The 25,469-nt window shown below is 38.8% G+C and overlaps 1 protein-coding gene across 1 annotated transcript in view; it reads left to right on the top strand.

Moving 5' to 3' along the window:
- Nucleotides 1-246: 246 nt before the first annotated feature.
- Nucleotides 247-25,469, top strand: part of LOC140486312 (uncharacterized) — a 51,203-nt gene continuing 25,980 nt past the window's right edge. The window contains exons 1-8 of the mRNA XM_072585281.1: nt 247-541; nt 2,187-2,243; nt 9,739-9,776; nt 13,064-13,204; nt 16,214-16,276; nt 17,052-17,172; nt 20,019-20,111; nt 25,042-25,202. Of these exons, the coding sequence (XP_072441382.1) occupies nt 401-541; nt 2,187-2,243; nt 9,739-9,776; nt 13,064-13,204; nt 16,214-16,276; nt 17,052-17,172; nt 20,019-20,111; nt 25,042-25,202 (815 nt within the window). The 5' untranslated portion in view covers nt 247-400. The remainder of the gene's footprint in view (nt 542-2,186; nt 2,244-9,738; nt 9,777-13,063; nt 13,205-16,213; nt 16,277-17,051; nt 17,173-20,018; nt 20,112-25,041; nt 25,203-25,469) is intronic.

Genomic DNA, 25,469 nt, shown 5'->3' on the forward strand with positions numbered 1-25,469 from the left:
AAACAAAACAAAAACAAAGAATTGCGAATACTGGAACTGAGGAACAAAAAAAGGTCACTGGACCCGAAACGTTAATTCTGCTTTCTCTGCACAGATGCTGCTAGACCTGCTGAGATTTTTTTCGCCAATTTCTGTTGTGTAAAAACAAACCCTTGCTCCTCATGCCTTACTCGCACTGTCGTGTGTTAATTTTTGATCGGGTAAATGCGGATATGGGACCTTCCCCTTTAATGACAGCAGTCGGTGCAGGTCCAGGAAATCTGCGGGAGCGGAAAACCCGGGGCGGATCGATTGGGGCGATTATTCCGTGCGGGAGCTGCGGACACATCGGGACTTGGCCGTCCCGGCTCTGCTCGCACATCGCTGGCGGTCTGCTTTCTTTTGTCTCCCCTGTGCAGCCATGGAGTTGGCTTGGTTGCTGCTTCTGCTGGTTGTGTTTTATGTTGCATTTCTTTACCGTTTTACCGGCGCTTGGACAAAGGCTGTGGTCCGGGAGAAGGGGAAAGCGGATTGCTCGCTCCAGTATGGGCTGAAGGACATGGTAAGTGAGCCGAGCCCAGCCGCTCCGGGCCAAGACAAACACCCCAACTGAGTGTGACTGGCCAATCCCTACATTCACTTCTTGCATGCTTGTAATTCTTTTTCCTCTCCCTGTAGATTTTTCAACTTTTGCCGTTTCCACAGTTTGTATTATTTCTACAATCGTCTCCCTTTTTATTTATCCACCCCAACCTCCCAAGTGTCCTTTCTTCTTTGCAGGGTTCAGTTTTCTTGCTCGGACATACTCAAATGTCAACACCTCCTCCCCCTCCAGTGCATACACAGGAAACCATAAAAATAGATAACCACACAAGCCGATTAGATTTCGTTTCTTGTTGCTATCTCATAAATTATGAGGTTTGTAGAATTTGGTGAATAAACGTTGCTAAGACAATCAAAATGAACCAAAGTCAATAACAGAGAGTGCTAGAAAAAGGTGTGAAATCTCCATTGCCGACCCAAAAGTGGGTCAAATTGATCCTATAATAAGGTACAATATCTGGTTCAATTTGACTCCACTGGCAATTTCCGCACTTGAACATAAATCAAGTCGTTTCTCCTGTTGAATTTGGTTCTGAATGTCCTTTAATAGTTTACACCAGTGATGACTTCATAAGTACTAAATGAAACGATATCACACAACTTCTGTTAGGGAGTCCTGGTGCAGTCTGGCTGCTTTATTGAGTCCATCAAAAACAAAGAAAATCCTTCCCATAGGTCAGAATCTGACAGAAATCAGATTTTACCATTTAAAAAAAAACCCAACAGAACTGTGAATGCATGAAATCAAAAACAAAAACAGAAATTGAAGGAAAAGCTCAATAGGTCTTAAGAAGGGTCACTGCAAGTGAAAGGTTTACTTTGATTTCTTTCCAGAGATGCTGCCAGACCTGCTGAATTTTTCCAATATGTATTGTTGAACAGAAAACCTTCCTTTCTGCTCCAGTGGACTTGTCACATTTCTCTTCTAGCTATTCCTTCATTGCTAGTTACATCCTCGTGAGCTTGACCTGCACTCCTTTGTTGCTTTTATACCTTTTCTAGAATGATGTGCCCAAAACTACTGCAATTACAAATTAAGATAATGTACAAGTTTGAACTGAATTCTAGTGCAAACTGAGAATTCTGTTTGTCTTTAAAAGCTTTAACTGTTTTTCCTGCCAAATATTTTTGATTCCCGTCTGCTACTAAGGCATGCTAACTTTTTAAACTTTATTTTAAGTTACATTTCATGTTCAGTTTTTTTTTATAACATTAGATTAGATATGACAGTGTAGATAAGGTACAGAACAAGTTGCTTACCAGTTGCCAAACTATGTAGTTTATTCTATGAGGGATAATGATGTACTTCGACTGATTGGCATGCATCCATTTGGCAATAAAAAGGAACTAGGACAAAAGTGAGTGATTCAAAGTTCAGTTAGTGGTTATATTCAATTTAATAAAAATTCAACAGAATGACTCCAGACACAAAAAAAGCAATACAATTATCCTGTTTCTTCTTGGGTGGAATTGATTAGAAGTTGATTTTTACTAAGTAATGCTTTTGTGATCCAACAGACATTCATTGATCATCTTATGAATTAAATAGAAAGAAGAAATAAACTTTTAAAACTATTAACTAGTACTTTTGTACGATTTTACAGCCAGCAATACGTCTGTCTGGCCTTTCATTGAAAGTAATGGCACATCTGTCAAACACGGTAAGTGAATATCTTGGAATTCATGATTTGGAGATGCCGCTGTTGGAATGGGGTGGACAAAGTTAAAAATCACTAAACGCCAGGCTATAGCTCAGCAGGTTTATTTGGAAGCACTAGCTTTTGGAGCACTGCACCTTCATCAGGTGGTTCTGCTGATGAAGGAGCAGCACTCTGAAAGCTAGTGCGTCCAAACAAACCTGTTGAACTATAACCTAGTGTTGTGTGATTTTTATTTTGGAATTGATCTTGAAAGAAATGATTATTCAAGATGAACTTTGTACCTTTATTTTTCTGGCCATGTGATTGTTGTGGAACAAGAAAGATTTGTTTCTGAAAGCATTATTGATTTTAATGCTTACCCTTGTATTTATGTAGGGGAGTTAAAAATGTGATAATGAGAATAATATCTTCAGTAAAACATCAGACAAACCTGCATTTTCAGTTATCGGTAACTCTAAGTACACTGTAAAGGTGTGAGGATGTAATAGTTCCAATGATGCACTGTCCTGATGCACTTTATCATAGAACAGTTTTCCCATTTTTCTATCCAGAGAGTTATTGATAATATCAACAACATTAATGCATTTTCCAAAAGAAAAGAGAGATTGTCTGCAGAAAAGATTTTGGATTGGTGTAAGGCTGATTTTATTAAAATAAGGTAGGATCTGGCCAAAATAGATTGGGAACAGCTACATGAGGATAAATTACAGCAGAACTGTGGAAGATGTTCAAAAAGGTACAGGGCCAACAGGTTCCCTTTCGGGTGAAAGTTTGGAGAAACAAGCCCAGAGAGCCATGGGTGTCTAGGAATATTCAGGACTGGATAAAAAGAAAAAGAGAGGTGTACAACAGATACAAAGGGACCAAAACAACAGAGGCTGTAGAGAGTATAAGAAGTGCTGGGGTGGATCTCAAATAAACCAACTAGAAGAGCAAAGGAGAGGCAAAAGAGCATACTGGCGGACAACGGTAGGGACAATCCCAAGCCGTTCTAGAAATAGAAGGAGAATAACCAGGGAAAGAGTAAGGCCAATTAGGTACTAAGGGACCAATAGATGTGTGAAGCTGGACAACATTGGTAGAATATTGAATCATAGAATTTTACAGTACAGGAGGAGGCCATTTGACCCTTCGTATCTGTACTGGTTCCCCAAAGTGCAACCCACCTAGTCCCATTCTCCAGTCCATCTCCATAGGCCTTTAAAGTCATCACCTTCAAATATATATTCAACTCCTTTTTTTTTTGAAACCAGCTCCACCAGACTCTCAGGCAGTGCATTCCAAATCCTAATAACTCTGAGTAAAGAGGTTTTCCCTCATCTCACTCACTCCCAGCTCTCCTGCTGATAATCTCGAAATTGCGACCCCTGGTTATTAATCTTCCAACGAGTGGAAACAGAATATCCTTTGTTACCCTGTCAAAATTGTTCATAAATGTAAACATCTCAGTAAGATCACCTCTTAATCTTCTCAACAAACTTCCTTTAAATAAGTTGCCCAGAACTGAACACACTACCCCAAATGTGCCAGTAATTTGGAGAAATGCAGCATCACTTCCTTGTGGTGTATGCCTCTATTTATAAACCTAAGGATCCTACAAGCTGCCTTAACAACTGTTTCAATTTGCTTGGCTACCTTCAGAGAATTTTACACTTGAAAGAGTCCCTCTGTTCCTGTTCTTCCCTTAAAGTTATACCATTGAATCTCTATTATCTCCCCATGATTGGTCTACCAAAATGCATCAACCCTCACATTTCACTGCATTGAATTTCATTTGCTAGGGGTCTGCCCATTTGGCTAACTTGTCAATATCTCTCAGAATTCATTCAGTATCATCCTCAATTAAGTATTCTCCCTAGCTTATTATCAAAATTTAGAGATTTTGCCCTCAACACCCATAGAGTCATAGAGATGTACAGCATGGAAACAGACCCTTCGGTCCAACCTGTCCACGCCGACCAGATATCCCAACCCAATCTAGTCCCACCTGCCAGCACCCAGCCCATATCCCTCCAAACCCTTCCTATTCATATACCCATCCAAATGCCTCTTAAATGTTGCAATTGTACCAGCCTCCACCACATCCTCTGGCAGCTCATTCCACACATGTACCACCCTCTGCGTGAAAAAGTTGCCCCTTAGGTCTCTTTTATATCTTTCCCCTCTCACACTAAACCTATGCCCTCTAGGACTCCCCGACCCAAGGGAAAATGCTTTGTCTATTTATCCTTTCCATGCCCCTCATAATTTTGTAAACCTCTGTAAGGTCACCCCTCACCCTCTGACGCTCCAGGGAAAACAGTCCCAGCCTGTTCAGCCTCTCCCTATAGCTCAAATCCTCCAACCCTGGCAACATCCTTGTAAATCTTTTCTGAGCCCTTTCAAGTTTCATAACATCTTTCCGATAGGAAGGAGACCAGAATTGCAAGCAAGATTCCAACAGTGGCCTAACCAATGTTCTGTACAGCTGCAACATGACCTCCCAACTCCTGTACTCAATACTTTGACCAATAAAGGAAAGCATACCAAACGCCTTCTTCACTATCCTATCTACCTGCGACTCCACTTTCAAGGAGCTATGAACCTGCACTCGAAGGTTTCTTTGTTCAGCAACACTCTCTAGGACCTTACCATTAAGTTTATAAGTCCTGCAAAGATTTGCTTTCCCAAAATGCAGCACCTCGCATTTATCTGAATTAAACTCCATCTGCCACTTGGCCCATCTGGTCCAGATCCTGTTGTAATAAATCAGAAAAAGCAAGGATCCAAACACTGATCTCTGGGGAATATCATTTTGAGAAATGCCCATCTATACTTATCCGCTGTTTCCTATCTTTTGGCCAATTCTAATTTATGCTGCTGTGGACCTATAAATCACAAACATTTATAACTTGCGAACCGACCTGCCATGTGCATGAGTATTTGACATCGTTCATTACTCGGGAGAAGGAAGATGTAAGTATAGACTTTGAAAAGATGGCCTATAAAGTTCTTGAACATACTGATATTAGAAGCGAGGAGGTATTAGAGGTTTGTGTGGATTCATAAGGGGACAAATTCCCAGGTCCAGATGAGTTGCATCCAAGACTGTTGTAAAAGACGAGGAAGGAAATGTAGGGGCCCTGACCCAAATGTTTTAATTGTTTCTGGCCGCAGGCAAGGTGCCAGAGTACTGGAGAAGAGCTAATGTAGTTCCACTTTACAAGAAGGGTTGTAGAGAGAGACCAGAAAACTGTAGACTGGTGACTGTAACATCGGTCGTGGAGAAGCTTTTGGTGAAAATAGTGAAGGAGAAAATTAATCTCCATTTAGAGAAGCAAGGTTTAATCAGGAATAGTCAACAGGATTAGTGTTTGATTCTGGATTAGTGGTGCTGGAAGAGCGCAGCATCCAGGTAGCTTCGAAATCGATGTTTCGGGCAAAAGCCCTTCATCAGGAATAAAGGCAGTGAGCCTGAAGCGTGGAGAAATAAGCTAGAGGAGGGTGGGGGTGGGGAAGGAGCCTTCCACATCCATCAAAGTTTTACTTGCACACCCACTAATATCATTTATTGTATCCGTTGCTCCCGATGCAGTCTCCTCTACATTGAGGAGACTGGGCACCTCCTAGCAGAGCGCTTTAGGGAACATCTCCGGGACACCCGCACCAATCAACCACACCGCCCCGTGGCCCAACATTTCAACTCCCCCTCCCACTCTGCCGAGGACATGGAGGTCCTGGGCCTCCTTCACCGCCGCTCCCTCACCACCAGACGCCTGGAGGAAGAACGCCTCATCTTCCGCCTTGGAACACTTCAACCCCAGGGCATCAATGTGGACTTCAACAGTTTCCTCATTTCCCCTTCCCCCACCTCACCCTAGTTCTAAACTTCCAGCTCAGTAACTGTCCCCATGACTTGTCCGGACTTGTCCTACCTGCCTATCTCCTTTTCCACCTATCCACTCCACCCTCTCCTCCCTGACCTATCACCTTCATCCCCTCCCCACTCACCCATTGTACTCTATGCTACTTTCTCTCCACCCCCACCCTCCTCTAGCTTATCTCTCCACGCTTCAAGCTCACTGCCTTTATTCCTGATGAAGGGCTTTTGCCCGAAACGTCGATTTCGAAGCTACTTGGATGCTGCCTGAACTGCAGTGCTCTTCCAGCACCACTAATCCAGAATCTGGTTTCCAGCATCTGCAGTCATTATTTTTACCTCCTAGGACATTGTTTGAGGCAGGTCATGCCTAACAAATCTAGTGGAATTTTTTGAGGAGGTGACATATATTTAGATGAGGGTGGGGCAGTTAATGTAGGTTTTAAGATTCAGCAAGGCATTTGAAAAGGTCCCACATGGGAAACTAGTCAAGAAGGTAAAAGCTCATGGGATCCAGGATAACTTGGCAAGTTCAATCCAAAATTGGCTCAAAAATGGTAGAACATTGAGGCTGTTGATAGGAGGCTGGTTAAGTGACTGGAGCCTGGTTGGCAGTGTAATACCACAAGGATCAGTGGTGGGTCTATTATTGTTTGTGATTTTCATGAATGATGTAGATGAGAATGTAGGGAAGATGATAAATATGTTTGGATGACACAAAGATAGGCCACATGGTTGACAATGAGGAGGAAGGTGTTAATTACAGTAAGATATAAATGGATCAGGCAGATGGGTAGGTCAATGGCAAGTAGAATTCAAGCCTGATGAATATAAGGTGATGCACTTTGGAAGAAGTAACCAAACAAGGGAGTACTCAACGAATTACAAGACACTAGGAAGCTCAGGGGATCTTGGGATGCTTGTCCCCAGATACTTGAAGGTGGCAGGACAGGTTATTAGTGTAATTAAGGCATACAGTGTGCTTGCTTTTAGAAGCCTTTATTCATAAGAACAGGGAGGTCATGTTGGGGCTGTACAAAACTTTGCGTAGGCTACAGCTGGATTACTGTATGCATTTCTGGTCACCATGCTATAGGAAGCATGTGATTGCACTGGAGGGTGTGCAAAAAGAGATTGACCAAGATATTGAAGACATTACATGACATAGGACCTAACTAAGGCTTTGTATAGCTGAAGAGTGACCTATATCCTCGTACTCTAGTCCTGTAGATCTCAAGGCCAGTGTTCCATTTGTCTTTCAACTTTTTTTTCTCTATAGGAATTCCTTGAGGTAGATATTTTCTATTTAACTTGTTCAGAGATATTAATACAGATCTCTGGAGCAGGTAGGACTTGAACCTGGGACTTTTGGCTTAGATGTAGGGATGCTATCACTGCATCACCAGAGCTCCTTGAAAGTACAGCTCACCTCCCAGACAACTTTAACCAATCTGTTCAGATTTGCTATGACATACTTATCAAACAGGTGGGACTTAAAACCAGGTTGATCAATAGCTGCAATGTCATTCCTGATGATGGAATATGACGTCACCCACTCAGGGCACATGCTGCACCCTTGCTGCCCTCTTTGCTTCCTCAAATTGTTTTCAACGTGGTGGAATACCGGATTTATCAGCTCAGGAGGATGGTACACCGTAATCAGCAGGGGATTCCTACGTTCATGTTTTACCTGATGCCATGAGACTTAATGGAGTCTGACTCAATTCCCAAGGCAGCTCCCTTCGGATTATACACTGCTGTGCCATCACTTCTGCTGGATCTGTCTTGCCAGTGGATTAGGACATAAAGTTGGTGGTCGTTGTCTGTAAAGTATGTGTATGATCATGTCAGGCTGTTGCTTGTTTGTGAGACAATTTTGTTCCCTAAGGTGCTACTTCAAACTCATTCTTTCTTTAACTACCTTTTATAACTTACTGCTGTAACTGAATATGAATTACTTTCCATGTACCCTTATGAGGCATGGAGTGAACAAGCCGAAAAACAAACTTCTTGATATTCCCATCATTTAAATAATAAAGTATGTCAACAAATCTGTCTATATTAACAGTATCTCTCAAATCTAAAAAGCTCAATCCATTCAACAGGTGAAGTTTTGTGTATCGCACTCTGACCATTGTCTTGGGTACGAGCCACATCCACTCGAAAACCACATTAAAAACTTTGTTTGATTTAATGACAGGAGTGCCTAAATTTCTGATATCTTTCCTTGGTGATTGATTTGAAGAGCAGTTGAGAGGGGTGCCAATGTAGACTAGCTGAGGAACATTTGCTCATCTTAAATTCAGTGTTCCTATGTCTTTTAAAAGTGCTGGGGAGCCTGTTGTCTCGTATTCTGAGCCCACTATACCAATCACTGTAATTTTCCTCATTCAAGTCCTTTGGATGTTGCATAAATAGTATGTAATTATTGAGCTACAGCTTCTGATTAAGGACAAATTTTGAACTGTAGATACTTTAACCTAAAATCTCAACAAAAAAGAAAGTGCTCTCAACTCTCCAGTCTGCAGTACATTTGAAGCCAGATTTAGAGATAAAAAGATATGAATTAAAGCAATTAAGCTACCTATTGCTTATACTTCTATGATCTAGATTAAACAACTCTTCTGTAAAGTGCCATTTCCAGTTTAAAGTAAATCAAACTGGGTTGAGCAGCTTTTGAAACCCAAACACAGTTGTTGCTTCAAATTAATGTGATATTTTGTATTTGTCCTTCTGACTGGTCAAAGAAAAGCAAGCAGGTGGTTCTGAGTCTTAGATCTTTTGAGAGCTGCACCTGTTGTGACAATGATTATACAATTAGAGTAAAATTAAATTCTGCCATCAAAAAATAATTTCAGATGTGCTTTCTTAAGTGGCAAGGTGGTTTTGACTGTGCTTTCTGCAATATATATGTTAAACAAGAGAGATGGATCAATAGGCAGGTTTGTATTCCCTCCTGTAACTACCTCCAGACCAAGCAGCTAACAAAATCTAGTCTTATTCTTTCAATTTTGTTTTAGGGCAGACTTGTTGAGAAATAAGAACTGCAACATAATAACATACCAGTTGGGATTTTTTCCTCCGACAGTAGTTGAAGTAGTTGTAACCTAGCAAACATTCGAATGTGATTTTCTAATTTTCTAGTTTATTTCATTTTAAGACAATTAAAATAACATTTCTTAAAACATAGTCCATTTACATTGTAGGATAATGTCTGACACTAGCTTTCCCTTAAACTATGCCCTATTTTGCATCAGACAACTGCTTTCAAAGGATGAGCATTGTTGCAGGAGCACTATAAGGTAATAAACATACGTTTTCCACATTGGTCATATGTTAAATTACTTTCAAGTGAGGCTTTGTTACACTGTTAATGAATAGTATCTTTATGGAGTGGTTTGCTGTTCTTTGTCATAAAAATAATAGCCTTGTTTAAGCAGATAAGTTATTGTAGTAGTCGGCCCAATATCTATGTGGTGGTTGTCACACTGGATTAAGCAAATGCACCTAAACCATGGGTGTTTCATCCAAAAGTGCTTGTTTACATTTGATTTCCTTTTAAAAATAAACTTCAACCTTGTGTGAATGAAGCTCTTTATCATTGCTGTAAGTTTGTATTTTATGGTTATTTTTCAGATCTTTGGACAGCTGATTTTAATTCCACTGATCATGAGGTATAGTATTTGCAAATGTTTTAACTCTTCAGTAAGAATGAAATCACCTGAAATTATAAGGTCTAATTACTGAGATCACTGAAATTTGGCTAGAATTCACTGTGCTGGCATATGATGTCATCTGCTGTTCCTTTGGCTCACCCTGGCTCATTTTAATTAAGCTTTTCACCATCAGTTGTTGTAAGTGGGATATCAAAATAGTGCAGTATAGGGCACTTCAGACCTGCTCGAATACGCTAAGCAATTGTGTGTTTCCTTAACCAATTAAATTTAAGAACTGTTAACGCACACATAGGAGCAGAGCAGGTGATTCAGCCCCTCAAGCCTGTTCTATGACTTTGGATCATGCTGATTATCTACCCAATGTCATATTCCCATAACATTCCTATATTTCCTGATCCTATTGTCTTGACTTAATTAAATGACTGAGATTCTATAGCCCTTTAGAGACTTGCAAATGTTTGCAACCCTCAGGTGAAGAAGTTCCTTCTCATCTCCATCTCAAGTGGCTTGCCTTTTATTGAAACAGTGTCTCCTAATTCTAGATCTCACAGCTGGGGGTCAATTGAAAAAATGTTAGTTTCTATGAGATTGCCACTCATTCTTCTGAGAACACAACAGAATTCAGGCCCTGTCTCCTCTCTGTCATTCCTGTCAGACAGTCCATAATTCCAGGAATCAGTCTGGTGAACCTCCACTGCATTCCCTCTCTGGAAGGTCCATTGTTTCTTGACAAGGGATTAGAACTGCACACAATACTGCAGAGGCTAACCCTCTAGTGTTCTTTAAATTAAAGCAAGAATCCTTTGTTCTGTTCTCAAATTGAATGACATGGAGATGCTGATGTTGGACTGGGATGTACAAAGTTAAAAATCACACAACACCAGGTTATAGTCCAACAGGTTTAATTGGAAGCACTTGCTTTCGGAGTGCTGCTCCTTCACTAGGTGGTTGAATGAAGTATCAAGTCACAAAGCCAAATAAAGGGAAGGCAAGATTAGATTGAGAGAGAAAAGTAGCGGAAGTAAAAGTTTTAAAAATTTATTTTTCCAGACTATACAACAGTAATTAAAACTGGAAAGAGTGCAGTATGCTCGTGTAGAAGTTAATTTTTACTGCCAGAGAGATTGTTTAGCAGTAACTAAGTCTTATCATGCTATTAAAAAAGAGTAATTAAACTGACATGGATAAGCTAAATGGGTGAGTTTAACTTTCTTATAACCTGCTCAGATTCATTGTGTTTGCTTGGTGAGTTTTTAGCAAAGTACCAGTTTTGGGAAGGTCATGTTGGATCAGGACATCTTGGAAAGCACCTTCGGAACATTTGCATTTTAACTAGAGATCTATCCTTAACTGATCAGCTGAGTTCTCAGGAACATCAGATGTTCAACTCCTTGTTAAGATTTTACTTTACGTGTGCGTATACACACATCATTGGTATAATGATACACTACTGGAGCAGGTTGGACTTGAACCCAGGTCTCCTGGCCCAGAGGTAGAGACACTGCACCATTAAGAGAAGAAAAGATTTGTCATGCATTGGTCAGGAATTGAAAGTCAGGCCCCCTGCATTGTAGGTGAGAACCCTACCACTATTACAAGCCAGCTTCATGTTCAATATGTTGGAATAATGATCATTAATAGATTTATTGGCCAGATGCAATGATAATTAAATACCAGCTTTGTTGGTCTCGTTGTTGCTTTGACAATCAAACTAGGTCCATCATGTGTTTGCGGATCATACAATTAACTGTGCCATCAGCTATACCAAAAATCAACATCAGTTGAATACATCCAAATGTTTTAGTTTTATAAAATCCTTTGTACAGGATAAAGGACAATCTTAATACAATACAATAATACAATAACTGCATTGATGGTGCTACATGATGGCACAGTTTAAAAGAAGGCTGAGTTTGCTGACACCCCCACATTGGCCAGTTAACAGGAGACCACAGTTTTCCAAACATATCATCTAAATGTGCCATGGAAACTCTCATGAAGAGGTTACATTTTGTTTAGCCTTAAAGTGCTCCATCAAAGTGAAATTGTGCTTATTAAAGTGCAACAGTGATAAGCAGCAGCTTGTGTAATATGCAAAGACTAATGTGAAAATCTAGAAGTTGCTGACATTTATTCTGCATCTCCCACATGATACATTGCATAGGTGGAAAATTTAGAAATAATGTCATTTCATGTAAGCTTCCACTATGATTGCTGTAGGAAGCATTTTAAAAAGCTGCACCTTCTTTGAATGGGGGTAACTAGATATGAAATGGTTTACTAAGTCAATATGAAATTAGTTTCTCTGGGCCTGAGTGGCTAAGCAACCTTTCTCCTCTTGAAAAACTGACTCTATATTTATGTAATGCTGAATTTCTCCAATATCTATGTAGTATTCATAGGTTTTCTTTTAAAGTTTGATACTTCATCTTCTACATTAAGCTCCTGTATGAAACAATCTTCGTTTCATTCCCTGTAAAATGATTAAGAAGTGCAAGAAAATCAGTACTTTAATCTCCTGGTTTGCTGTCAATGAGAATTGTTCAATATGACTGGCTGCTTGACGTCAGTGTTATTAGGTGCTCGAGATTTTTGGGGTGGATATTAGAGCTGAATTGAAGTTGACGATGATTAAATCCAAGCCACAGAAATTGTGAGATCTTTTTGTGTCACTTTCCTTGAGATCAGCGATGAGTGAGTGCCATTGGTTCACTGCAAAACTAGATGATTAAAGTAATTGCACCTCTGCTGGCCTGATTTGTAGTGCACTAACTGCCATCTCCACCTTGACATTCAAGAAGTAGTGGAAAGATCATCTAGTATATTTTGGCGTTAATTTTGATGATGTCTGTTCAGCTGCTGGGAGTCTGAAGGATCAAGATTGGGCCCATCCTGTGGTTTTAGTAGTCATTCACACTCGCCCCTTTCTTTGAGCAAACTTCTCTTGAGTTAGGATTCTATTCAGGCCTTAACATTCTGTTTATACTGAGTGTTCAACGTAGATTTAATGTTGATGCAACCAACCCAATTTACATTTGCAACCTAGATTCAGAAACTTAATGCTGCTTAGTTGTATTTGAAAGCAACTAAATCTGAACAAAGAACTTGAGAAAAGCCTTGTGTTAGACAAAGTGAGTGATAGCACTTCTGAGAGCAATCACTTGGCTCAACAACTCTGTTGAAAATGACCTTTGGATGCTAGCCAAGAGAGAGAAAGAGGGGAAATACAAGAATTGAACAGCAATTTAACATAAATTTAAAAAGAAATATGCTCCTGTTTCTAGGATAACCAATCTTACCTTGTTGCGGCACCTAGTTATTCCAGAAGACCCGGTGTTCATTCCTATTGTTGTTCCTGATGGAAACAGTGAACCACCAAGAGATAGAACAAGTGACAGTATTCTAAATGAAGTTCTACAATTGAGGTGGGTATTCAGGGCGTTTAACCACAGACGTTCTCAATAGGTCTTTTGTTTCCAAAGTGATGTGCATATTTAAAAACCTTAAACCAGAAATTACTAATTTTGATCATTTGCTTTTATTCTGAGACAGTTGCCAGAGAACCAGTGAATTTTAATGAATGAATTGCAAATTAAGTTTCTTACTTGGGTATTTCATGAATCATAATTGTACAATGAGCATTTTTATATAATCTACAACGTAATTTAAATTTGAATTGCTTGATAGTATAATTAAGTTGCAAAGAAGGGTACCACTCTAATGCCTGGTTTATAAACCTAGTAAAGCAAGGGAATTAAAAGTTCAATTTTCAAAAAATTTGAGTCTCTCTTTTTAAATCTTTTTCAAAATGGTTTGCCTAATACTCCACAATGGATGAGATGCAAGTGATTAATGAGATAATTCAAACTTTATCACACATTACAAGCTATATTATTGCAAAGTCAGAAGTCATACAACACCAGGTTATAGTCCAATAGGTTTGTTTGAAATCACAAACTTTCAGGGTGTTGCTCCTTCGTCAGGTGAAGTTACTTGAAGCTCGTGATTTCAAATAAGCATGTTGGACTATAACTTGGTGTTGTGTGACTTCTGACATTATCCACCCCAGTCCGACACTGGCAGCTCCACATTAGATTAATGCAGGAACCAGTGTTGGAATTGGTAAAAGGTGCTGGCCTGAATCAAACTCTGCTTCGGTGCATACATCACTTAAGATATGAGAAGGCAGCAGAGATTTCTTGCACTCCTGTTGCTGTATCTGTCTTGCCACAGTCTTATGCTGTTCAGCAGTGTTCATAGATATATCCATAATTGTTGTGACTATATGTCCAACGTGATATCTCAATTCTTTGCCCTCTTGTCAAAAAGGACACATTCTTGGTATATCCTTGTATTTCTGATCGTTAAACGTTAACTTATCATTTATTAATTTTCTATATTTATTGATTTTTTTTCCTTCACTTCCTTTGAATGCAGTTAATTTCCCTTTAGCAAGTCATGTAATTGGCATTTTCAGTATCTGTAACATGCATCGTATAGCAAAATCTTTCCTCACCCTTTTGTAAGCTTTTTAAAATTTTCTCTTTTTGCCCTTCTCTGCCAAACAAATGTTAAACAAGGTAGCTTATTTTCCTTTAATTTCATGAGAATTAACCTCAAGTACTTGTGTACAAAATTAATCTTTATTAAATTACAGGCAAGCTATATCCATGTGATTGCTGCCACCCATTATCTTAGTTAGCTTGTCAGAGTTTCTCTAGGATTTTGAGGCTAACTTCATAACCAGCTTTTCCAGTCTCTAGATCATCCAAGATGGGACGCATAACTCTGGATGCATGTTGAGACACTGTGAATGTCCCGATGAACTGATCTATGCTGGAAATGTCTTGGAAGTGTGAATTTCTTGCAGGAAAATCCCTTGTCTTCAGCCACCTCTAACGTACTATCTGGTTAGTAGTGTGGGAAATGTTAGATTAGATTAGAATGTAGTCTAACTCTTGGGTAGCTACAGAACTGACATTGCCCTCGTCACATTCACTGAGCCCACCCCAATTCCCTTTCAACTCCAGATTACAATACCCACCAACCACACAGCTAAATCCCTTGCAATAATAAAACAAAGAACTGTAGGTGCAGAGATCTGACACAAAAGCAGAAATTGGAGGGAAAACAGTTTTCAACAAGAATCACTGGTCTTGATGCTAATTCAGCTTTATTTCCAAAGATCCTACCAGTCCTACTGGGTTTCTGTTTTGTTACATTCCTGACCAGCCTCTGAACCTGAACCTGATTAACTCTTATTATTTCCTACTTGACCCGACTGCCCCCCCCCCCCCCCCCCCATAAGTTAAATCTGAAGGAGTTTAATCGGACCCAAAGACCCTTGTCTACCCTACTCATCCAATCTACATTCACAAATCCACCCATACCTTCACACAAATGTTCAAACTTGCATTAGAGCAGGTAGACTTGTAAAAAAAAAAAGAGACCTATCCAGACCTACCCTTCCTAACACCACAATGCTGCATTGAAACCCTACTATAAACTGATTCCTCTGCATTTCTGAAGAAGCTGAGCTTTGAAGACTTGGCCTGAAATATAGAAAATAGAATATGGGCCTAGAAACATTTGAACCTGCAGTCCAACAATAATGGGTATTGTGTGGAAAGTCCAGGCCTATATTTCTTTTAAACATGATGAGCCAATGCAACACAGCAGATTCAACAAAATGTTGAACCACAATGTCAGAAAGAGGAAATTGTATTAAATTTGTACAGTATTCTGATGAGACATTTTGCCATTTTCTCAGGAATAAAAATAAATACTGCCAGTGACTACATTTTTAGAAGTTTTTTTAAAAGCTGTGAACCATGCTTTTGGGATCAGAAAGTTAGCAGTATTGGAAATTAAAGGACAATATTGATGCACAGGAGGCAGTCCAGGGAAGGTGCACAGACCTAATCAGTAGCCTTCAATATCATAATATATATTAAAGACATGGGACTTTCATTTCTGAAATTAATGTCTAGATTATCACCATAATGGTAGAAATGGCCAATGGTTATAAGTCCCACTCCCAAGAAACTCCCATTTTGGCAGGTTTGGATTTCACACATGCATATCTTAGGATGTCGCTATCCATTTTAATGATTGACTGTCTCTCTTGAAGTGGAATTGTGTTAACCTTGTACAGATTAAACTTGGTAAGAGCAGGTTTGACCTTTGTGGATTCATTTGGTACCCCTTGAATCTGTTTCCAGGACACCGTTTGGTGGGGGTGATGTGCCCTTTTTATTTGTCTACTTCCAGCAATTTCATAACATACCGTACTGTCAAACTCATTGTAGCTATCAACATACCTGTCAGAAACAATTGTCAAAAGGATCTGTCAGGGTATTTAAAAGTTCTAATTTTTTTTTAGTATAAGTTGATTTTAATTTGCTGAGTGACATTTTTATATATACAATTTGCAGTATGACTGAAGAGAGGCTTGGATTTAACTTCAACACTATCTCTGACTTTCTGGAAGGATACAAGTAAGTATGTAAAAGTAAAATGCAATTTAATTATTTCCTTAATGTCTCTTCCCACTCCCACCAGAAAAAACCTTTTCACAGCTTAGTTTGGAAAAATCTTTTTTTGTTCCATCAAGCTAGTGGATTTGTCGAACAAGTCCTGAGAAATTGAAGTAGACTTGAGTGATTTGAAAATAAATGTTTTAATAACTGTGGCGATTTAGAATTAAAGCAATATTTAATAACTTTTGATTTTTCTTTCAAGGAAATGTTTGGGATTAACAGATGGTGTGGGAGAGGAAGCCCATTGTAGAACATTACATAAAACAGGCTCACTGAGTCAAGGAACCTTTTCGTGTTCTGGATTTTGTTTTATTCTGTAACTGAAATCTGTATGTTATGTACTTTTATAAAATACCAATCTTTGGATATTTTCTTTCAAGTTCAGCAGCTAATGGATAAACTACATAAAACACTCTTATAAACTAATAGTAAGCTAGCACAGCTGAAATTCCAGTTTTCATTCTATTGGCATGCAGTGCATTCACCCATGTAGTGAAGATGAAACTGTTTATTCCACCCCGTTAGCAACATGACAATATTTTTAAACATTGTTGGCTACGCCCCGCTGTCAACAACATGTACTTTCCTTTTACTAGTATCAGGTAAAGAAGTAATATGTTGAGTAATTTGACTGTAATGTTTAGGATATTGTTCTTAGTTAATCAGTTGGTCTGTTCATTAACAATATGTTTAAATAAACCATTCTAACCCATTCAGTTTTGCATTTATACAGGTCAGGTAAGATAACTCCAACCCAAGTTGCTACGAATGTAATAAGTGCTCTAGAAGATGCTGATGAAGCCGTTATTCCATTGCGTGCTATTGTGCAATATGAGGGTCACCTAATAATGAAGGTTTGTAGCATACTGTATTTATCAAAAATAATAGTAATCCTTCTTACATCCACTATGGAACCTTCAATGTTTACTCAGGAGATTTTAATGGCTAGACTGTGTGATGGACTTTTTGAGTGATATGGATAAAAATGTAGTAGTAAAAACTGAAAGTGCTAGAGAACCTATGCGAGTCTGGAGGATATCTCTTTCTCTCCCCAACAATTCTGTTGTACCTGTTGAGCTTTCTATCTCTTTGGTTTTACTTTAAATATTGGTACTCTGAAGCATTTTTCTTTCATTTTATTAAACAACTTAGCATCTTGATTTTAACCATTTTACTCAATTATTGTTGCAGTACACACATGTAATACTGTTGATGCAAAAATCTGGGCATCTGGAACACATTTTCATTGAAGAATTAATGGATCAAAATGATCGCTATATGTCTTGTCTGCAAATTTCTCTTGCATTGTTCACTGCACATCTGAATTTCTCTTCATTCTTCAGTCCCTGCACTATTCTTTCTGTGTCCAGGATTTCTTTCCTTATCTCTGTCTTCTGCTTCTCACTTGGTTCCTGCTAGCGGAGTTTTCATAGATGTGAAAATTTTGCATAAGCCTTGTTTGAAATGTTTGTTAAATTTATAAGTCCAACCGATCATGGTTGGCAAGATTGGCAAAAGACTGACATTGATAGAATAACACACCACCTAAGCCAGAACAAGCCTAAAAGTGCTCTTTCTAATGGCTATTCTCACTAAGAAAGAGGTGCTGATTGTAGCAATCTCTTCTTATCCTTTAATATAGCACAGTTAGGAATTGAATCTGTGTCTCAGTTATATTTTGCTTTAAATTATTGCAGGTGCTGTACATCCACTAATCACCCATTCTCCTCTCCACATACAACTTTTGTGTTCTTTCATTTTTCACTCTGTACTCCATTTCTTTAAAAAAAAATATGGTTTTAGAACAGGGTGGGTAATTTAATAATTTGGTGTTCCAAATGGAAAAAACTCAGGAAATGTAGGTACACAGTTCATCATTTTACATGCTCACTGGAATTGGCACCCCTCTCGACTCTCAGAAATGCTATTGTTTTTTTATTGTTGGGGTAAGAGATGGGCAAAATCGATTTTGGAGTTGGTTTTAAATTTGTGGGAGTGTAAAGCTAATCTGTGTATACTTCACAGAACATACTTGATTGCAATTGTTGGTTGGGATAGAGTGGCAAATTTCTACAATGATCACTTAATGGGGCCTGTACTAACAGTTATTTTGAAACAGATAAGTAATAGATTGGCTGCAGAAAAGAATTACATCTAACTTGACTGAAAAGAACAAGTCTTGTAAGAATTTAGCAGCAACTCTAATTTTTCAGTGCACAGTCAGGAATTCATCTAATATGCTACTTGTAAGCTTGCCAAAAGCTGTACAATGGTATACCTTTTAAAGCCAGAAGAAGAATAATTCCGAGAGAAATAAAGAGCTTTCTCTCGTACTTCACTGCAAGGATAAATACTGTAGCAAATTCTACAGATCACACACTGTTCTACCTCACACATTCCTGAGAACAATACCTGCTGTACTTTCAAATGGTAGTAACAAAAACAATTGCCTGAGATATTAGTTAAAAGCAAATGCACAATGTACAGCAGGTCGATATCTGATGTACAGTATTACATAATTAATGAATGTAAATGAAAATACTAGAAACCAATCCAACAGTCAGAGGGAAACATTGCATAAACAGACACTGTGCAATTGAATGCTAAGCTGTGTCATGGTGATCTTTTAATGGACGTTTCTTTCTGATTTACTCTCCCAGCAACTTATTTCTATGGAGCTATCCACTTTCTCTAATCTGTTCACTCTGTGCTTACCCACCTTTGGTGCAGCACCATCCTTCCCCCGTCGGTGGATCCTATTACATTTAGTTTTCACTATATCCTTCATGTTACCATTTTATCTATGTGAATACATTTTTGATAATGGAGAATAATGAATACGTAATAAGTGGAAAAGTTACTGATGCCTGAAAGCTACAGCACAGAGGGATTAGGGAGTCCTCACGCATGAATCACAAAAGGCTAGCATCTAAAATCGGCAGGTAACAGGGAAGGCAGATAGACTGTTGGCCTTCATTTCTAAGGGAATGGAATACAGTATATAAGTAGGGACGTCTTGCTAAAACTATGCACAGCACTAGTTAGCTTGCATCTGGAAAACTGAATAGTTCTGGTCCCCTTACCTAAAGGAAAAATATGCTGGCATCAGAGGCAATCCAGAGAAGGTTCATGACATTAATTTGAGATATGAAGGTATTTTCTTATGAGGGGAGTTTAGTAGGTTTGGCTTCTACTCACTGGAGTTTAGAAGCATAAAACATATAAGATGCTTAGGGGACTTATTAGAAGAGGTTGATTCACTTGTGGGAGAATCTAAGACCAGAAGGCAAAATCACAGATTAAGGGGTCACCCATTTAAAGCAGAAAAAGAGGAATTTCATTTCTGAGGTTAGTGATTCTGTGGAGGCCTTCACTGCAGAAAGCTGTCAAGTGTATTCAACGGTGAGAAAATGTAGGTTTTTAATCGTTAAGGAAATCAAAGGTTATGGCGACAAGGAATGAGCATGGATTTGTGGATTTTTAGACCATGATCTCATTGAATGGTGGAGCAGATACGATGGACTGAATGGCCTACTTCTGCTTCAGTGTCATGGACTTTTGATCTTTGTTTAGCACCAATTCTTGTCTGATGCGTCACTGAAATTGGCAATGCCAGAAAAAATGTTTGAAATGAAATAAGATTATGTCAGCCCAAGTATGCTGCTACATTTCAACACAGACTTTCTGTTCCTATGTGTAGATGGCTGAAGCCTCCACTGCTCGATATCAAGCTAATGAGCCTCTGTCTCCACTGGATGGAATTCCTGTCTGCTTGAAGGAGGAAATAAAAGTAGTGAGTATAATACTATTTGAGAAGATTGATTGTGGCCTTCTCACGGAAAAAGGCTAATCAGTCTTGTTTGCCTATATTTGTAAAATCAGTTCAGCCAGTCCCACTCCCCTGCCATTTCCTGTATTCCTACAGTTTCCCTTCTCCATTGAGTTACTTATCCAATTTTTGTTTCAAAGTCATGAGTGGATCACATTCTCCAGCTGTGCATGTCAGATCCTGACCGCTGGCATGTTTTCTTTGGTTCTTATGCCACTAAATTAAGTCGGTGTGCTCTTACTCTTCAGCTAACGGAAAGAATTTCTCCCTTTCTCCTTTTGTCTAAACAGATCATGACTTGTGAACACCTCTACAAAATGTCCTCATCTCCTCTTCAAGAAGCTCCAACTTCTCCAATCTATCAACATAACTGAAGTTTTTTTTTATTAATTTAATTCATGGGATGTAGGCATTGCTACCTAGGCCAGAATTGGTTGCCCATCCCTTGAGAAGGTGTGGCGAGCTGCCTTCTTGAACCTTTACACTTTGGAAACTCTTTCTCTTCTCTGCCCTGTAGGCTGGTGCTTTTTCAATATAAATTAGGATAATTAAACTCCCTGATGGCCAAAAATCTATGGTGTTTGCATTTCCCTGTAATTTTGTTGCAAATTTGTCCCTTTATATTCCTTACTAATTGTTGCCTATCGAATACAGTTAGTAATGTAATGGTACCTCTTTTATCTAACCAAATAGATTGAGTCCTTAATTTTATCCTCTCTCCAGACTTGTAATATTGCCCTTAATTAAAGGTGCAACCCATCCTTTCTTTTGCTCCCTACTTTTCCTGAGCACATCCTTTCCAGGGCTATATAATATCCAATCCTAAACTTTTCTTTTTGAGCCAGATTTCCATTACCGCCGTGACATTATATCCTTCATGTCTACCTGTGTCTGCAGCTTACCAATTTTATTTATCATAGTCTGTGCGTTTATGCACTGTAAAACCAATCTGGACCTTATTGATGCCTTACTCGCTATCACATGATCTGTTCTTCTCAGTCCTTTTCTGAAATTTGCTTCTTTTTTGTATTATTACATCTGATTCCCACCCTTATGGCTTGTAAGTTTAAGGAAAGGAATTGACTACATTAAAGATGCATGAGAATAAGATGCTGTTTATAATAAGAGTGAGACAGGAAAGACAACCATTCATTTATGCAGTGTCTTTCACAATCACAGGATGTGCCGAAGTGTTTTGTGGTTGATTAAGCATTTTTTTTTTAAACTTTAGTCTCTGTAATGTAGAAAATGTAGTAGTCTGTTTGTGTATGGCAAGCACAAATAGCATTTTGATTCAGACCAGAAAATCCTTCTGAGCTTTTTGATTGAAGGATAAATATTGGCCAGGACACGCTGTTAATCTTCTGAGTAGTACCATCTGATCTTTTACATCTGCTCAAGAGAGCAGATGGAGCTGACATCAGTTTGATGTCTCCTTTCAAAGATAGCAGCTCTAATAGTACAGCACTTCCTCAATACTGCACCAGGATGCCTGTAATTTTGTGCTCATGTCCTAGAATGGGATTTGAATACATAGCCTTTTTGGCTCGGAGGTGAGGGTGCTACCAAGTAAAGCACAGCTGATGTAAAGGAAGGAAGACTTTATTTCACTTGTTCATGGGATATGCATGTTGCTGCAATTCCACCATTTGTTGCCTTCTTATCTTTGGTTAGCTGCCTGCTTAAACTAATGCCACCCATGTATAGGGATACCCAGTGTTAATTCTCTCTAGCTGTTTGATAACACTGAGCAGGCATTTGAAGGGCAAGAGTCAGTCACACTGCTGCAGATTTGGAGTCACATGTGGTCCAGAACAGGTAAGGGCAGAAGATTTTCTTCCTGAAAATATTTGGAAGCAGGTTAGGGGAAATTTTGGGGTGGGGGAGGGGGTCAGGAAGAAAATGCAAATGGTATAAGAGGGTGATCCTTGAGGAAATGAAATGACAATTTGACATGAACAAATATTTTGACATGAACAAAAATAGATTAGGTGTCGCCTGCAGAGCTGGGAACAGCAGTAAGTTTTTGAGTATGAGTAGATTAAGAGATGCAGCAAGTCAGATGGGGTGAACCATGGGGACATGACTGGTATCAGTCACTGCTGTGCCAGGTGGCTAATAACAGGCACAATAATGGGTTGGAAACAGTCTCCATTCTTAAATCCGTTCCCCAGTTGATTTGTGCACAAGTCAGAACACAGTGCAGGACAATATTAAATAGACGGTCATAAGTACATAGAAATGCTCACATGTTCATAATACACCACTGTAGGGGATTGCGTTTGTAAATATGAGTGTTCGTAAGTTAGATGTTGGGAAATCATGCATAGTTATTGGTAATGCCATCATTAGCTTTTGAAAGAGCTTTCTGTTGAGGTCAAAGCCTGACTGTGGCCAAAAACGGCTTTTCTCCTTCCTTGGACACCGGGCCAACTTGTGGCCAACATCTTATCGTTGTCACTTTTGGATTCCCAATTTTTTGAAACTGAGCTCAGAATTGGGGTTTAGACAAAATTGGCAAGAAGCAGTCCAAGGAGACTGAAACTGATAATACTAAAAGAGTCAGTGAATAAATTGGCTATTGAGGCAGAGACAATAATAATATTTAAATGGGAGTGGGGCGTATAGCTGAAAAGAAGAACTGTGACATGATCTAGGGAATGGGATCGTAGAATACACTGTCAGCACCGGCACAAGCACCAGGAGATTAAAAGACCTCTTTCTTTAATTTCTGTCACTATGAAAATTCTTTATTTATTATGCCTAAGCCTTATGGAGTTGTTTTTAAATGTTGACGCTTAATTTAGATGTGCCTCAAATACTGAGTCCACTGACCTTTGCATGATCTCTGTTTGTTTCTGATCCACTGATTTTGATGTGTACGATCCATGTACATAATGACTCAGTTTGATGCCTCCTGTTCAGAATTTGCACTGTCATGAAGTGATTTTGTTATTTTTGATCCTGAATAATTTAAAATATCAGAACAAATTAAGTTAAATTCTTAATCTGACTGTCTAGAAAGCCTTTAATTATATATTGAAAAACTATTTTGTTTTTCGTTTAGGTCTGCGTTTTATATTTTGGCAGTGTGTTCTTTGTCTAGTGGCAAATTTAGTATTTCATTTCCATTTGCTCTCAGACTGAGAGAGGTGCTTTCAATATTGCAGTAATTGTTCATTTGTAGTTGCTTTAAAATGATTATGGCAGGACTTCTCCTTAAACTTTAATAGTTCTTGTGTTGCTGACACTTTTAGATTTTTGTAGGAAATTAACAGGCATTTGGATGTGCATGAAGGGAGAAAAGCAAAACTACAAGAACATATTTATTCCGTGTTGAGTTTATGATATGGAAAATTATTTCCAAAGGATGAGATATTTAGCAGTCAATTTTTTTGTTTCATGGCATTTCAGGGTCTTGTTTGAAGTGAATGAAACATCTCACAAGAGAACTCATTCCTGTAATTTAAGAGGATTTAGGGGCGGAAGGACTGTTCTAGGTTCAATTTGCAACCAGAGGTTAAGAGGCTGCTTTATTATAGAGGTATTGAGGTCACTGAGGTTGGCCTTGCAAGATGGTGGAACAGCACGAACTTCGCATGTTATTGCAAAACTTCAGGTCAATTAAAATCAAACTAAAAGCTGTAATGTTAGGCTATGTTGTTTTCTTAAATATATATTGCCATTAAAGGTTTTGACATGACACCCCCAGCTACCAGAGGGCTGGCTTTTGTTACTTCAGAGATCATGATTGTCATGATACCTCCAAGAATGTTGTTTTTTTTTCCCATTTTTAATTTCAAAATTGTGATTTTTTTTATTGTCGGAGAATGTGAAGATTAGTGTCTTTTATCATATTTGAGAAGATACTTGGCTAGCAAAAAGCACGACAATGTGTATAATTTGTAGGGTTTTGCCTTTCAATTATTGATAAAATTGCTCTTTACAGAAGTGCTACACTGTAATGCAAGTCGGAGACTGCATAGTAAGAGAAATCAAGTGGCCTTGTAAACGTGTGCGGCATTTTACCATGCTATATATAATTTGTAATAATTTGGCTAAATAGTCACCATGCTCTTCCCAACCCCTGCTGCCTCTTCATCACCCTCCATTTTTTCCACCCTGAGTCCAAAGATCATTGTCTTCTTGAGTTGTTGCACTGCCTGAAAAATCAAGTGGTGAATCTGTGTTGCTTGGGTTTGCTCAGAATATTTGCAGACAAGCGATGTTTCTGAGTCGATGTTTTTGTGTCATACTTGGCAGACTACAATACTGTCCTGAAGCTTTATTGCTTGTGAACTAACTGATCTATATAAGGACATGTAACTAGTGAATGAGTGAAATTTTAAAAGGCATCTGAATGGGTATATGAATAGGGAGAGTTTGGAGGGATATGGGCCAGGTGCTGGCAGATGGGACTAGATTGGGTTGGGATACCTGGTCAGCATGGACGAGTTGGACCGAAGGGTCTGTTTCCGTGCTGTACATCTCTATGACTTTGTCATGTTTAATGAATTTAGTTATTAAACAAATTTGATTATTGTGCAGTGGGTCATTTCTTTGGAAGTTCATTTTGTTGAAGCCAAATCAACATTAGTGAATAAACCATACATGTTCGTGGTTGGAGATCTGGATTTGATTCCAGATATAGTACAAGTAACCATCCAAGTGTTTCACTTTTCTGTACTGTACAATGGAGCCATTTGGGAATTGCTATAGATCATTTTGCTTTTTAAATTTAAAGGAGATTTTGGATGCTCGTTGTTACCTGTTGACTCTTATATTCAAAGCTCCAGTGCAATCACAATCTTAATGTGTTTGCTATAGCTGAATAACAAGAGGAGCTCTTTTTACTAAAGAAAGTTCTTTGCTCACATTATTTATGTCTACATAGGTTCCATTTCATCATCGAGTAGGAACTCTTTTTCTTGGTGAAGAGCGAGAAACTGAGGATGCTACAATCACAAGAAAGTTACGGGAGTCTGGAGCAATTATTATTGGTGTATCCAATATGCATGAGCTTGGGTTAGGTGTCACTGGCTGCAACGTTAACAGGTGAAGCAATGATATCCTTAACTTCTATCTTTATTGGTTTTAACTCCATATGGAAAAGGCAGATTATTTTATAATTTTGTTTCCTATGGGCCATATGCTATAATGTCCGGAATCATCAAAAACACTAATCACTCACATATATAGAACGTGATAAAGTGTCTCAATGCACATTACAAGAAGGCAGGCCAGGGCAGATGATCAAAAGCTTCATCAAAGGAGTATATTTTAAAAGATGAAAAAGAACTTCAGAAGATTAGGTGGGAAATT

Source organism: Chiloscyllium punctatum, chromosome 15 (assembly GCF_047496795.1).
Source record: "Chiloscyllium punctatum isolate Juve2018m chromosome 15, sChiPun1.3, whole genome shotgun sequence".
Lineage (NCBI taxonomy): Eukaryota > Metazoa > Chordata > Chondrichthyes > Orectolobiformes > Hemiscylliidae > Chiloscyllium > Chiloscyllium punctatum.